Below are 14,542 nucleotides of genomic sequence, written 5' to 3' on the forward strand. Positions count from 1 at the left end.
CTCAGAGTGGAGCAATGGGCTCGTCCTGGCTGCACTGTCGTTATTGAGAGCTCAGTTTCTGTTGGCCTGACTCGTTAACTTCTTGGTCCCTTCGCAAGGGCTAAGGGACTCTTCGCTGGAATGTCCCCTGAGGTAAGCTTAATTACTGATTCTGTCCTACCACAAGTATATGCTAACATACAAAGCGCATTAACCCTGGTCGAACTAAACCTCCCATGCGATCCATCCCCAAGGTCATCTCTGGCCTCAATAATGTTATCCCCGGATCTCTAGATGCTGTTGTCCACCTCTACGGCCGAGTCTTTAACAGTATTATCCCTGTCTCCAAGCCTAAAGTCGCTGAAATATGCAAGCTCTACGAGAACTGCCAACAGATGATATGTATTGCTTTCGCCAACGAAATGGCTAATGCTTGCCACAGTCTTAGTGTTAATCCCTTTAAGGTTTGCGACGCTGCTGCTACCAAACCTTTCGGCTACATGCCCTACACCCCCAGTCTCGGTGTTGGTGGTCACTGCATCCCTGTCAACCCATACTACCTCCTATCCAACTGCGAATTTCCCCTCCTTGAAGCCTGTGCCGACAAGATGAACAAGCGGCCTGCCAACCTGGCGAAGCGAATCGTCAACGAACTCATGGGAGGCAGTAGGCTTCAGCGCCGCGACTCCGGCATCGACATGGCAAAGAGGGTACTCGTTGTTGGCATGGGCTTCAAGGCTGGGCAGGACCATCTTGTGAACTCACCTGACCTGCAATTGGCCAGGGAATTACAAAAGCTCGAAGTCGATGTTCAGTTTGCCGATTCATTGGTTGAACAGGTTGCTGTGCCAGATATTCCACGACTGGATGATCCGGACTGGGTTAAGGAGGAGCTTGAGCAGTTCGACATGATTGTTGTGAGCTTTAGACAATGGTGCATGGACTTCAGTGTCTTGGATCAGATCACTGTTCCTGTCCAGATGTGGTGTCAATAAAGGCTTTAGAAGGACAGAAAAGGAAAGGCGTTCTTGGTTTTGTTCCTATTTCAAGTTGAATTCATTCGTTTACGAGGTCTATTATAATATTATTCTATAGCATACACATAATATAGTAAACAAAGAACATTTAGTCAGTTCCAACACATTCTCCACGTGGCCGCATATGAGTGTGAGAAGCAATATGAATGCAGGGTTTAATCCCGGATTGAGGGCAACTCTTCGCCTTGGTGGCCTCGATCAAGTGGCGATGAGTTCATGCGAGTTTTATCTTGACACTTTAGGTCGTCCGCCTGTTTCTTTTCTCACGTAATCCCTACGTCACAAGTAGTATCCAAGCACCAAAGCCTTTTTCTGCGTTGTTGGGGCTGTGGCATATCTTTGCATCGAATAATGGGGCAGCACGATGACTTAAAGTTTTGTTAGTCAACTTAGAGGTTGATACAACATTCGGTCGTTGTCAGGCGCAACGTGGCAGGCGCCTATGACGAGTCCACCAAGCCATTCTCTTGTCAGCAAAGGTCGGCATGAGCACGCGAGCAGTTGCCTAGATCGGCCACCGCAAGATGCTGCCATGAAGCCAAGAGACAGCCAAGACTTCAATCCTGAGGGGGTGGGATGGAGACACCCAGGACACCATAAGCACGCCAAGATAGTACAACACAGATATGCCAAGTGATCAGCTTTCAAGATGGTTCCTGCCAAGAGACACCAACTGCAGGGGTTTACACAACGACAGTTCGTATGAGGTAATTAGTAGGTAGTCAATGTAGCTACATTGCCATGACAGTAATCGAAACGCTTTATCGCCATATTTGAGTGTAAAATTGAATGAACGAAGCGCTGACTTGAAACACCATACGAAGGTTTGGACGCCATAGCCTACACTATACTATCTACTAACATTCTAGTCTAGCGTCGTGTTGAGAATGAAAAACGGTTTACTGAAATGTCTGGGGAGAGAACTGTTAAGTGATTCGGCGTTAATAGTTGAAGCGCGACGAAATAATCGCCTTTCGCTTTTCAACGTGTTAGTGAAATCTTTATTAATGACTTGATCGTTTGCGGCAGTGATGGTTAATACAAGACATGTGAAGACAGGGTACTTTGGTTAAAGAGTGTAATCTCTGTCAATTAAGTCATAAGACAAGGGTACTATAAGCAAATCCAACTAGGTATTCTATGCAATCAATCCACTCCTCTATTTTTTATCCCATTTCCACTGAAAATTCCAGACAACAAAATGGTATCAAGTCCAACAATAGGTGTCATAAGTGTAGGGTGCTTTTAGAAGTGAGGGGCGTTGAGAGCAAGAGCCATAAGACATCCACCGATAAGACCGGCGATGGGGATGGTCATGATCCAGGAGAAGACGAGAAGGAAAACTCGCTTCCAGTTGACAGCCTTGATGCTGCCGTTGCACAGACCGACACCGACAGTGGCACCAGTGATACACATGGAGGTGGAGACGGGGAGCTTGTACTGAGAGAAGACGAGGACAGTGATGGCAGCGCCCATTTCCATGGAGGAACCACGGCTGGGAGAGTGGTAGGTGATCTTGTTACCCATAACTATTGAGAGTTAGTAATGTTTCAGCGAGAGGAATGCATTGTGAGACTTACCCTTCATGATGTTGTAACCATAGGTGATGAAACCGATACAGATCATAGCGGCGACAACACCAATCTGCCACAAAGGAACCTCGGCCTTCTTCTCGGCAGGTCGGCTAGTGGACCAAGCAGCGTACATACCAGCCCAGACACCGACAGCGTTACCGACATCATTGGCACCGTGAGCGAAAGAAGCAGTGCAGGCAGTGATGATCTGAACGAAAGAGTACAGGTACTCAACCTCGTTGGGGTACTTGGGAGCATGCTCGTAGACACGGGCCATGCGGCGACCTTCGGGAGTAGCCTCAATACCCATCTGGGCAGTGTGGATGTCGTAGTGAGCACCGTAGAGGAAAGCGACAACGATCTGGGCGGGAATGCGCTTGAGAACGGCGATCATGTTGTGAGTCTCGTGGATAGAACCGGCACCGATGGGGTTGGCGTGGAGAGTTCGCATAGCCCAGCCAAGAGGTCCCTTACCCTTGCGGAGGTTGGAGTGGTGGATCTCCTCAGCATCCTTGACCATTCGCTGGTAGTCCTCCTGGGTAGACTCGGAGAGGTTCAGGTGTCGCTTCTCGTTGTTCTCGGAGCTGGCGGCAGTAGCGGGGACAATCTCATCGTCGCTGGCCTTCTTGGGGTTGTGCTCCTCAGTCTCGTGAGAGACGACCTCCATGTCGGAACCGTGTTGGACAACAGCGTAGTTGGGGACACGGGCGTTCTCGGCATCAGGAGGAGCGGGGCGGCTGAACAGGAGAGGTCCTCGCCAAGCATCCCACCATCGGAGGGTGTAGTCCTTTTTGATGACAACAGCGTGGACAAAGGGAACGAAGAAAAGCGCAGACATGAAGAAGAGACCCCAGCCGACACCGAGAGTGAGGGAGGCGATGTACCAAGCAGGCTTCTCGGTGAGACCGAGACGGGGAGATCCCTTGTACACAATGGAGAGTGTGCAGACGGTACCAGCAATGAGGAAGAAGAAGGGAGAGGTCCAGACAGCCCACTGGACGGGGTTCTTACGGACATGCACAACATACTTGACAAGCAAGAAGATGACGGAAGCAAAGACACCGGCAATGGTAGGAGCCATACCGAGACCAGCAAAGATGGCACCGAGACCCTGACCACCGTTCCAGCCCCATTGAACCTTGCTAGCACCAACGGTAGCGATACCGACACCAGCGAGCGAAGAGATGAGAGAGTATGTAGACGAGACGTGGGCGTTGTGCTTTGTGCACCACATAACCCATGTGGAGGCACCGGCGGAGGCACAGGCGAAGGCGAGAAGCTGGACACCGGCGTTGTCGCGGAAGGCTTCCATGGGGATGATACCGTTCTTGATGGTCGAGGCGGTTCGGGCACCGACGGTCAGGGCGCCGAGCATTTCGAAGATGCAGCAAAGCACCATGGCTCCGCGGTATGTGACGGAGCGGGAGGAGACACTGGTAGCCCAGGCGTTGGCGACATCGTCTGTAGATTGTGTCAGTTACTGTTGGTGTTTGATGGGAGGAGTAGAGTAGATGGAAGAAGGACTGGAAGACATACTGGCACCATTGTTGTAGGCCTCAAGCAGAGCAAAGCAACTGCCAATGGCAAAGACGTAAGTGTAAGCCTCGAGAACCATTGTGACGAGTGGCTTCGGTTTGAAGAGGGGAGGAGAGAAAAAGGCAGCGAGAGAGAGAGCTACGTTGTAGTAATATTACTACTGTAGCTTGCCTTGTGTGTTTTGATGAGAGGAGAAGGAATTGGAATGGAATGCTCTAGAGAAGAGAGAGGGGAAAAGTTTCAGAGTTTGAGGACTGCAAGGCTTTAAATGAAAACTGCCACAGAGTCAATGGCGACACAACACGGGCAAAAAAAAGGTTCAAGTGAGTAAAAGCTTAGGTTTAGCAAATCATGCAGTCATGGGTGTCCCGGTCCCATCCATGCTTGTTAGAGTACCCAGCTAGCTAAAACAGAACTATAGGATTGCCCCCCACCAGGTCCAGAAGCCAGAGGTGTCTTTGTCTATGTGCGTCCCGTGTGTTCGGTGAGACGATATGGCTACCGATTGCTATCGATGCAGTCATTCTAGGAACTCTGGGCACTCAATGGGTGTCCAAAGGGTGTCCACACCAGAAACAAGCTGGCTAAAAGGGTGTGGGTGGATTATGCGGCGGTAGTACGGGGAGACTAACAATTAAGCATATCCCTCCCTATGAGCATCTTTCTCTCCCCCACGTGCGAGATCTACGCAACACGTCTGAGACATTTGATTGGTTGAATCGGACAGCTGTTCTTTTTGAGACGTGGAAAAGCAAGGATCGGAGCTACGCCACATAAAAAACACATGCAGCAAAAGTTCAACGACAGCGGGACAAGACATTCGGGTCGATTCGCCAAGGAGACCTGATCTCTCGGCGAAGGGGAGAGTCGCGTGCCTCTAATCCTGACTTGTGATGGGCTGGACGACAACCACTGCACACGACGGGGTCCTACTGCAGATGATTTTTTAGGCTTTGGATCCAGAGTATTAGGCTTATTTACAAGGTAAAGTCTATGCTTAATCTGGTGTCTCTTCCATCTGTCCACAATTCTTTACGAATGTTGGGTGAGCACGTGCGTGGTTGTAGGCACTTCATTCAGCTTGACAATTTCCACTTCCAGTATAGAGCATAAACATATTGTAATTATCAAGCACCATCGAACCGTTTCTTTACCCGCGCAAATACATACCCGTTGCAAAGGGAACGTCTGACGCCTCCTTCCTTCTTGGCATTGTCATTCCATCGCGTCCTCGACGGGTTCTTTTGGAGCTCAGCTCAGCTCACAGGTTGATTCACACAAGACATTCCCCAATGGTAAAAACAAAAACTCCACCGTCGGTCTCTTATTCTAGTTAGTCTGTCCCGAACGATGGACTTGTCTGGATCCAGACTTTGGTCCCGGTTCAGAGGTTCTGTTACCAGTGGGTAGTGTTGATATCCATACCCATGTCCATGTCCCATAAACCCTCCCCCTTCCCCCGCGAAAGGATTGACCACATGGGGAAATGGAGTCATCTCACTGGACAATGGACCCCGGACGCTAACATCTGCGCTATCTTTTTTTATCTGCCACTATCAACGTTGGGGGTCGTGCTTTGTCTCGACTTTATTGCTGAATGTTGATCCAACGTCTGGCTATTCTTTTCGTTTGAGCATGTCGACCCAATTCAGTTATCGGATCACTTCCGAATTGTTAGGCCATGTCCGTACATCGATGATGCCTGGAGAAGCTGTCAATATGCGTCAAATGACTGCTGCATCGAAGAAAATGATCTGGAAAAAAGCAAAACAGATCACCTCACTATGTCACATTGGGAGACCGAGATTGACATTTCAATGTTTTAATTGATCTACAATTCACTAGCTCGGTAAATAACTCCCTTGATAGCGTTTGCCGTCTCAGCCCTGGCGACAAGGTACTCGCTCTCCGATCTATACCCAAGCCCAGACATCGAAACGTTTGTGATTTCATTTTCGCCTCTCGTCCATGATAATCCATTGCCACTTTGTCTTTCTTCGCGACACCATCGCCAAGCGTGCCAAGCTGTGCATGCCGAATACCAAGAAGGCACAATCCGAGATACCCGTTCAGCCCTGGTCTAGACGAACGCCTTCCCCGACGGGTTCGACCCGTCCGTCAGCTTGTGCGCGTGCGTTTGATGCGCGCAATCCTCTTGGCCGTTCCTTGCACCCACGGGCACTCGACGCGCGCACTAGATTGGGTGCAGCACTTTAATTAATCTACCACACCAGCGGGTCTGCACGATACCCTTTATTTCTGACATCCTCAAGGTGACCTGAGCTTATCCGTTTCGCGGTATGTCCGTAATAATGCAGCCTTTGGCAGATGATCGTCAGCCAACCGTATCCACCCCGTTGGCGATTGCAGGTGCCAGGAGGCGTTTTTCTATCGTCAAGATTGGGACTTTCACTTGTAGATCCCTGCAGCATGTTTCGCCTGCAGCACCAACAGTATGAGACTGTTGCGTTCTCGAAGACTTGCCGGTTGTTGCCGGGTTGTGAAGGCTGACGTATTGTGGATGGTGGATGAACGTGCGGGAAAGATGCTGGCTGATATCACAGCTGCTTATCGTTTCCCATAATCGATCTTTGGCACTTTAACTTATCACGATCAGGATTACGATGATGTGAATAATCATGTGGCGAAGGGTGTAATTCAATATGAGATCGTGGCTGTTGGTAGGTTTTGGTGAAGCTCTGCTGAAGCCCACCATGACGGCGATGACTACAATCAACGTGGGCTACTTGATACTACATGTATATAGACTGTACTGAAAGATTTTCAGTTCCATTTCTTCAATCATTATACACTTTGTTACCATAAATCATCCAGATATTGCTTCCTAAACATCAAACGCAAGATTACCCTACACCGAAGCTCATGAGGCCTCATCTATTCCTAAACTGGACTAACCTCTGTTGAACAGTTGGTTGACTTTGAGAAGGCTCTCCAATTGGCCGTGTGCATTTTCCAACACAAAATGACCGATCAATGAAGAGCTTTGGACAAGATTTGACTTCTGCACCAAACTTTAAACAAGGACACTTGTCATTTTGTGGACTAATCTTCTGAGGGCAGTGGCGGTTACCACGCTGTTGTTTACGATTACTTCGTATTGGCCACAGACGTAATCTCGAACATTCAGAAACGCCCGTCCTGCTTCTGGGCTTTCTTCCCAGACCATTCTTATTACTTCTTACTGTTTCATACCTTATGTGAAACTTTTTCATTTTCTCATCAACCGTGCAGAAGCTCTATCTATAGAGTGTCTGTGTACCATAAGGTTCGGGGCTTGTGTGATGAGTCGCCCGTTCTGCAGATTGTTCAACAAAGCGGGCCAATGCGACGGTATAAATCGATATCAATGTATTAATGCCATTCTATAACTCAGATTTACACCAGAAATTCTTTGATAGACGCCACGACTTCATCAGGTGCCTGCTCGGGAATATAATGTCCCGAATCAACATTGTGTCCCTGCACCGAGACGCCATCCTCCGTCACGTCCTTCCACTCCTTGATAGCATCGAAACACTTCTCAATAACTCCATGATTTCCCCAAAGAATAAGTAAAGGACTCTTGATCTTCCTTCCGTTCTTCAGATCTTGGCGCGCCTCCTCTAGATCTAGTGTCGCACTGGCACGATAATCGTTACACATGCCATGAACGGTATCATAATCTTCCAGGCTCTCAGCATAGATGTTGAAGCAATCGGGCTCAAATATGGCCACCCCGTCGCCCTGTCTACCGCCCATAAACATTTCGGCCAACTCTCTGGGCTTTGCAGTGATAAGCGTCTCAGGAAGCGGCTCCTTCTGGATGAGGAAGAACCAGTGAAAATATGCGGTTGCAAAGTCGAAATCTGTTTTTGTGTACATGGCAAGCGTGGGGCAGATGTCTAGCAGAATGAACTTGCGGATGCGATCAGGGTAGTCGACTGCCAGTTTATGAGCGACTCTGGCACCGCGGTCGTGCGCGCAGACGAAGAACGAGCCGCTGTGGCCGAGGGCGTCCATGACATCGATGCAGTCGCGGGCCATGGCACTTTTCGCATAAGATGCAACGCCGGCCGGCTTGGAAGACTTTCCATAACCGCGGATATCGATGAGGACGATGTTATACTTGTCGACGATCTGGGGGACGACACGGTGCCAGATGTGGAGGGTTTGAGGAAAGCCGTGAATCAAAAGAAGAGCTGGCTTGGGCGAGGAGGCATCGCCGATTTTGAGCCCGTTGATTGTGACATTTGGGTCAGACAAAGTCTGAATTGTAAATGGCTGGAAATTGTCAAACATTCTGAATGCTAGTCGCGTATTGTTGGGTGGATGAAGAGATATGTTGTCTGAAAAAACTGAGATTATGGGATTATATATCACGAGGCGCCCTTCGTTAGACAAGCTTGTCTGAGTAATTTGTTTTCCGTGGTGTTGGAACTGCGGAGAGTATCTATGCCGTCATTGTTTTAAACGAACCGGCTCTGGCTAGAAGCGGTATTTTCTTCTGCCGAGCATGTTGCAATGTAAACGGTCCAGAGCATCGCACAATGGCAACGTAGGATATCAGTTATCCGCTTCAGTTACGCTAAGTCGAACAAGAAGACAAACTTTGCAGTCGGCGACGATGGTGGTTCCCCGACGGTTTGTGGTACCATGGACCGAGATGTCTGGGCGGACATTTCTTTGTCCGCCGATCATAAATCGGACAGGTGGAGTCACGTCGGACTCTCAATGTCCGGTTTCTCCTCACTAGCCGTTGTCGTCAGTACAGCTTCATAAAGCTCAAAGCAGCCTAGCATTTTGATAACAACATATTTAACAAAAACTTTCCCTACATCTTTCTCTCAAGTCACACAAGTCTTTATCTATCGCAATGTCAAAAACCCTCAAGATTGCCGTTATTGCTGGCGACGGCATTGGCAAAGAAGTCATGCCCTATGGCGTCCGTTGTCTTCAAGCTGCAGCAAAGAAATATAACCTCTCACTCGAATTCACAGAGTTTGACTTTGCAAGCTGCGACTACTACGAAAAGCACGGCAAGATGATGCCTGATGACTGGAAGGATACCCTTACAGCCTTTGACGCAATCTACTTTGGCGCTGTTGGTATGCCTGACCAAGTCCCTGACAATGTCAGTCTCTGGGGCAGTCTTCTCAAATTCCGTCGTGAATTTGACCAGTATATCAACCTACGGCCGTGTCGCCTGATGCCTGGTATTCCTTGTCCACTAGCAGGGCGCAAACCAGGCGAGATTGACTTTTGGATCGTGCGAGAGAACACAGAAGGAGAATACTCCAGCGTTGGAGGCATCATGTTTGAAGGTACAGAGCGAGAGACTGTAATTCAAGATACCGTCATGACGCGTGTTGGGGTTGACCGTGTTCTTCGCTACGCGTTTGATCTTGCGCAAAGTCGGCCGAGGAAGAAGTTGACAAGTGCTACCAAGAGCAATGGCATCGGCATCACGATGCCCTGGTGGGATAAACGCGTGGTGGAAATGAGCAAGAACTACTCAGACGTTGCAGTGGAAAAGTACCACATTGATATTCTAACGGCACACTTCGTCCAGCGACCTCAAATCTTCGATGTCGTTGTCGGTTCTAATCTCTTTGGCGATATCCTGTCTGATCTCGGCCCGGCCTGCACTGGAACCATTGGCATCGCGCCGTCAGCCAACATCAACCCAGCAGCGAATTTCCCAAGTCTATTCGAGCCAGTTCACGGTAGCGCGCCAGATATCTACGGGAAGGGTATTGCAAACCCTGTGGGTATGATCTGGGCTGGGCAGATGATGCTGTCGCATTTCGGATACACAGACGCTGCGAATGGCATGATGGCAGCCATTGAGAATGTGTTGGCGAGGTCGGATCCAGCTGTCATGACTGCCGATGTAGGTGGGAAGGGAACCACGCAGTCATTGGGTGAGGCCATCGAGAAGGAGATCCTTTCATCTTAGAAGCGCAGTGCAAAGGCATTACTCAATTTGAATCCAATTACAGGATGTTTTGTTGTATTTTACAATGACCGTGAACCGGGCAGTAGAAATGTTGTAGCTGGAGCAATACCCTGTATGTCAGCGACTATTACGTGGTTGATGTATCTCGCTTTCGAAACTGCATGTGCTTCGTTGGGCAGCCACGGTCAACACGAAACATGTGTTTGAACAATGCGGCTGCAATTCTTCGCAGGACCAAGCTGTGCGGTCAGTAGTGCAAGATAATGTTACGCGGAATTCCAAACTCCGCAGCATCAAGACCATGGGTGATGCATACTCCGCGAACCTTAAGAGTGAGGAGTGTCAAAGCACGAGGCCGCCACTCCGCAGATCAAGTTAGTTAGTATTCAACGCTACTTTCATTATGGGCGCGATGGGTCCGGGTTATTAGAGGAACCCGAAAACATCCACTCTCTCCGCAATCCTCATTAGTAGGTACTATCTCCCTGGCCATGGCGTTATATAACGGGCATTATAAAAGGCATGTGTGGCTTTAGACAACCATCAATCGCATCAAATCAATCACCGTCAGGCCTCATTCCTAAATTATACTACTATTACTACCTACAAAATCAACTTATACATCATGAAGGAAGCAATTGTCCAAAAGGACGCCTCTGTTGAGATCATCGACTCTCCCATCCCGAAGCCTGGTCCGGGTCAGGTACTCATCAAGGTTGTCGTCGCAGGTACGTAAATCTACAGAGCCTGACTTGGTCTTCATCCAACTAGCGTAATTTCAGGCTCAAACCCCAAGGATTGGAAAATGCCAACCGTCTTCGGAATGGTATCCAACATTGGCGATGACATCGCTGGCCTCGTTGAGGCTGTAGGTGAAAACGTCGTCGGCTTCCACAAGGGCGATCGCGTAGCCGCTTTCCACGAGCTGTTTACTCCTCATGGCGCATTCGCAGAGTATGCCATTGCGCCCTACAACACCACTTTCCACATCCCAGACTCCATCTCTTACGAGGAGGCTGCCACTGTTCCCCTTGCTGCTTACACCTCTGTCTGCGCTTTGTTCCAAAAGCTGCAACTCCCTGAACCTTGGTCACCACTGGCCAAGTTGGACGAGAAACGTCCTCTGCTCGTGTACGGGGCTAGCACAGCTACGGCAGCTTTTGCCATCAAGCTCGCCGCTGCTGCTAACGTGCACCCCATTATCGCTGTCGGAAGCCAGCGAAGTGAATTCATCAGGCCCTTCCTGGATGCGAGCAAGGGCGATGTCTCGGTCGACTACACTCTTCACGACACCGAAGACAAGCTCGTCGCTGCTATCAAGGACGCTATCAAGAACAGTGGTGCCCCCGATAATCGCTGCTGGACAGCCTACGACAGCGTCTCCGAAGACTCAACAGTCAGGGTCGTTTCCAAGGCCATCGGTGGTCCTCCCGACGCCAATGGTCGCAAGCCAAGAATGACAAACCTCCTCAAGAAGGACGATGTTGAGGGCATTGGCCCTAGTGTCGAAAATTTCCACACAGGCGTCAACCAGGTGCACGAGAAGAATGAGAAGGATCATATGTTGGGCTTGACATGGGCTGCTGCGTTCTCCAGTGGACTTCGTGAGGGCTGGCTGACTGCTCATCCGTACATTGTTGGCAAGAATGGTTTGCATGGACTTTCCGAAGGCCTCATTGCCTTGAGAGATGGAAAGACGAGGGCCAACAAGTTTTTGACAATTATAAGCGAGACTCCTGGAGTTACTGCTTAAGTATGTGCTTAGAACCTCATAGATAAACCTCTGTATATTTAACTCATGGTCTCTAATGTCTGTCTATGTGCCTTTTTGTCTTCATACACCTTTCTAACTACCCGTTTTATAGTATCGAAAGCATAATTTGTGATGTTCGCTTCAGCTGTTGTAAGCACGCTTTGGACTTGGTCTGGTGTCCACATGAGGTTTGTCGAGGTTGAGAAGGAGGCTGTCTGATACCAGTTAGTACAGATTACCAGTACAAAATTAAAGACTTACCGAAGGGTTGAAGTTTGGGTTGATGCCATTTGGCAAAAGTGGGCAGTAAATGATGTAAATGGTCTTTCCACTCTCGCGCGTACCCCGAAACACTCTGCCATATTGATGGAGATATCGTGACTCGACTTCCAGTCCATGATCCGAAGCCAGCTCGACGTTTCTCCTCGGACTGTGGAAGACTTTAGTTTCTTCTTGTAGTTCAAAGTCAAAGTCTGCAGCGAAGTGATGTAGACGCTGCACAGCTGCTCCAGTCTGCACATCCGAGGATGAATCAAAAGAGATAAAAATGTCAACGCCTCTTTCTGGCCTCGCAAGGACATGGTTGGGAAGATTATTGGCCATTCCACAGTCCATGAGTCTTGTACGTCCTTGCGCTTCCCATGGTGGAAGGTCTACAGCAGGACTGTTAGTCATGGTCATAAGACTCCTTCTCTCCGTAACCTCGGGTTCAGTCGCTCGTGGTCTGTATGAGGGATGTTCAGAAGTATGTTCTCTTGCCATGGCAGGTTTCTCCAGTCCATAGAATGGATTTGGGTCGTGTCCTGCTCGGATCGGATTCCCCCAGAACCCTTCCAAATGCTTCGACTGCAAGAACCTGTTGAGCATGGCTACCAAGCGCGCCATTACCGTGTCTTTGGGGATCGACACCAAGAGAGCTTTTATACACTCTGTCAACGGCCCCGCTGGTGCACTGGTGCATTGTCCCAGTAAAAGTGAAAATGATTGCTCCGGTCGACGGTCAACCGAATGGCCGGAAACGAAAGTGCGTCCCCAAGACCAAGTAGGCACGTATCGATTCAGATCTGGACTGCCTATTTCCAAGGGTGAAATCTCGAAGTACTGAAACAACTTCTTGGAACTGTCCTTGGACTTGTTCTCAGAGCCGTTGCGCATTGGATCCATGTTTCCCGCGATATTATCGTTCTGAATAGCTGTGGCCTTGGTGGAAATAGTTTTGGGCTTGTATGAGTATCTTGGGACACGTCTGACAGCGGCGAGAATTGGCATCGGCTCCAGTGCCTTGTCGATTCCTGACCTTTGCCAAATTCTAGACCACTGAAATGTGGCTCTACTCAGTCTCCCTTTTGGTTCCCTCGACAAAAGTTGATATGTTGCTGTGAGAGTAGAATAAAGGTCCATGACACTCAATCCAATAATGCTCTTCTGGGCTTTGCTCACCAGAGGGCCAATTAAGAAGTATATACCTCTTTTACTCCGCGCAACCTTGTCAAGAGCATACATACTCATCGGGTGCGCGAGTTCACTTGCTACAGTCATGTAATGATCAACAAGTCTGGAGATATCGTGCCTGGCAATTGTGTAGTACGCTGCTATCGTCCAACAGCTTCCGCTCACACCGGCAGTCCAGGTGATGCAATCCCACAAGCCTGCCTTTTTAGCAGCGACTATGAAGCCTGTGAAGCCGTACATAACCCTATAGCCACCACCTGAGCCTCCCAAGGAGAGGAGTGGGACATCTCTTGGGTCGACAATTTCGTCTGGTGGAAGACCGAGAAAGTTGTGAAGTGAGTTTTTACCCTGAGATGAGATCATTGCTTTTCGCAACTGGATAAATTCTTGTTCTTTTGGGTGTAACGATGAGCCATGACGGACCTTTGCATCCCACTGTAACTCGCGATACGTCGCAATATCCGTTTCATCGCGTTTTAGTGAGGTCTTCACCGAAGCCAAATCCGCAACTCTGGCATACCATCGATCAATAATACGCGTCGTCTTGGATGACGAGACCTTATCAGGCTCATTGTCTGGAGCTATTCGGGATGTCAAGGCCTTTCCATTCCTAAAGCGCGTTGGCCTTGTCAGATTGGCTGGTCGAAATCGCGATGAGATGGGTGTTGCTTGAACGAGGCTGACCAGCGCGCAGAGGCAATACGTTTTGGCGTAAAGATAAGCTGGGGACTTTCGGATTGATGTCAAAATGACCATGTTGGCCACTCCTCAGGGAATAAAAGCGCATGAGGTTAAGGTCTAAGAGGGAAGTAAACAGCGCGAAGTGAGTCTTTGCGTCATGGCTGACTTTTCTGTGTTAGCTCCAGATCCAACATCCAAGGGCTGATATGCAGAGTAACCACGTGGGATCATTTAGACACTGCAGTCGTCAACTGCACAGGTAGTGGATCTTGAGTGAATATGCCTTGAGGTTAATATCTGATCGTACGTAAGAATATTCACCATATTTACCAATGATGAGTAGCCAATGGACACAATTATCTCTTGACAGTTGTCCCTACCTACCTATCCTACGGCTGGTCGAAGCTTGCCAGTTCGACAATCCCAGTTTTGTTGTCTGTATAGATGGGAATTAGAGCTCAACCTTCAACATACAGAGCCACGCCCGGTTAGCTCAATCGGTAGAGCGTGAGACTCTTACGAGTACGCGATCTCAAGGTTGCGGGTTCGACCCCCGCATCGGGCTGTTCCTATA

General features: G+C 49.2%; 6 protein-coding genes across 6 annotated transcripts; 3 read left to right on the forward strand and 3 right to left on the reverse strand.

Annotated features, from left to right (window-relative positions):
* Positions 1-120: 120 nt before the first annotated feature.
* On the forward strand, positions 121-974 carry FPSE_02057 (uncharacterized protein; the record flags this gene model as incomplete). Its single annotated transcript, XM_009255176.1, has 2 exons — positions 121-132; positions 186-974. The coding sequence occupies 2 exons, from the start codon at positions 121-123 to the stop codon at positions 972-974; spliced, it is 801 nt and encodes a 266-aa protein (XP_009253451.1).
* A 1,287-nt stretch (positions 975-2,261) lies between these two features.
* FPSE_02056 (uncharacterized protein) lies at positions 2,262-4,205 on the reverse strand (the record flags this gene model as incomplete). Its single annotated transcript, XM_009255175.1, has 3 exons — positions 2,262-2,545; positions 2,597-4,051; positions 4,127-4,205. The coding sequence occupies 3 exons, from the start codon at positions 4,203-4,205 to the stop codon at positions 2,262-2,264; spliced, it is 1,818 nt and encodes a 605-aa protein (XP_009253450.1).
* Positions 4,206-7,522: 3,317 nt separating this feature from the next.
* FPSE_02055 (uncharacterized protein) lies at positions 7,523-8,425 on the reverse strand (the record flags this gene model as incomplete). The annotated part of the gene is made up of 1 exon (XM_009255174.1): positions 7,523-8,425. One exon carries the CDS (start codon positions 8,423-8,425, stop codon positions 7,523-7,525), a length of 903 nt encoding a protein of 300 aa, XP_009253449.1.
* A 574-nt stretch (positions 8,426-8,999) lies between these two features.
* Positions 9,000-10,082, forward strand: FPSE_02054 (uncharacterized protein; the record flags this gene model as incomplete). Its single annotated transcript, XM_009255173.1, has 1 exon — positions 9,000-10,082. The coding sequence occupies one exon, from the start codon at positions 9,000-9,002 to the stop codon at positions 10,080-10,082; it is 1,083 nt and encodes a 360-aa protein (XP_009253448.1).
* A 625-nt stretch (positions 10,083-10,707) lies between these two features.
* On the forward strand, positions 10,708-11,835 carry FPSE_02053 (uncharacterized protein; the record flags this gene model as incomplete). The annotated part of the gene is made up of 2 exons (XM_009255172.1): positions 10,708-10,810; positions 10,865-11,835. The coding sequence occupies 2 exons, from the start codon at positions 10,708-10,710 to the stop codon at positions 11,833-11,835; spliced, it is 1,074 nt and encodes a 357-aa protein (XP_009253447.1).
* A 38-nt stretch (positions 11,836-11,873) lies between these two features.
* FPSE_02052 (uncharacterized protein) lies at positions 11,874-14,043 on the reverse strand (the record flags this gene model as incomplete). Its single annotated transcript, XM_009255171.1, has 2 exons — positions 11,874-12,050; positions 12,097-14,043. 2 exons carry the CDS (start codon positions 14,041-14,043, stop codon positions 11,874-11,876), a joined length of 2,124 nt encoding a protein of 707 aa, XP_009253446.1.
* Between the last annotated feature and the right edge of the window lie 499 nt (positions 14,044-14,542).

Source organism: Fusarium pseudograminearum, chromosome 2 (genome assembly GCF_000303195.2).
Source record: "Fusarium pseudograminearum CS3096 chromosome 2, whole genome shotgun sequence".
NCBI lineage: Eukaryota > Fungi > Ascomycota > Sordariomycetes > Hypocreales > Nectriaceae > Fusarium > Fusarium pseudograminearum.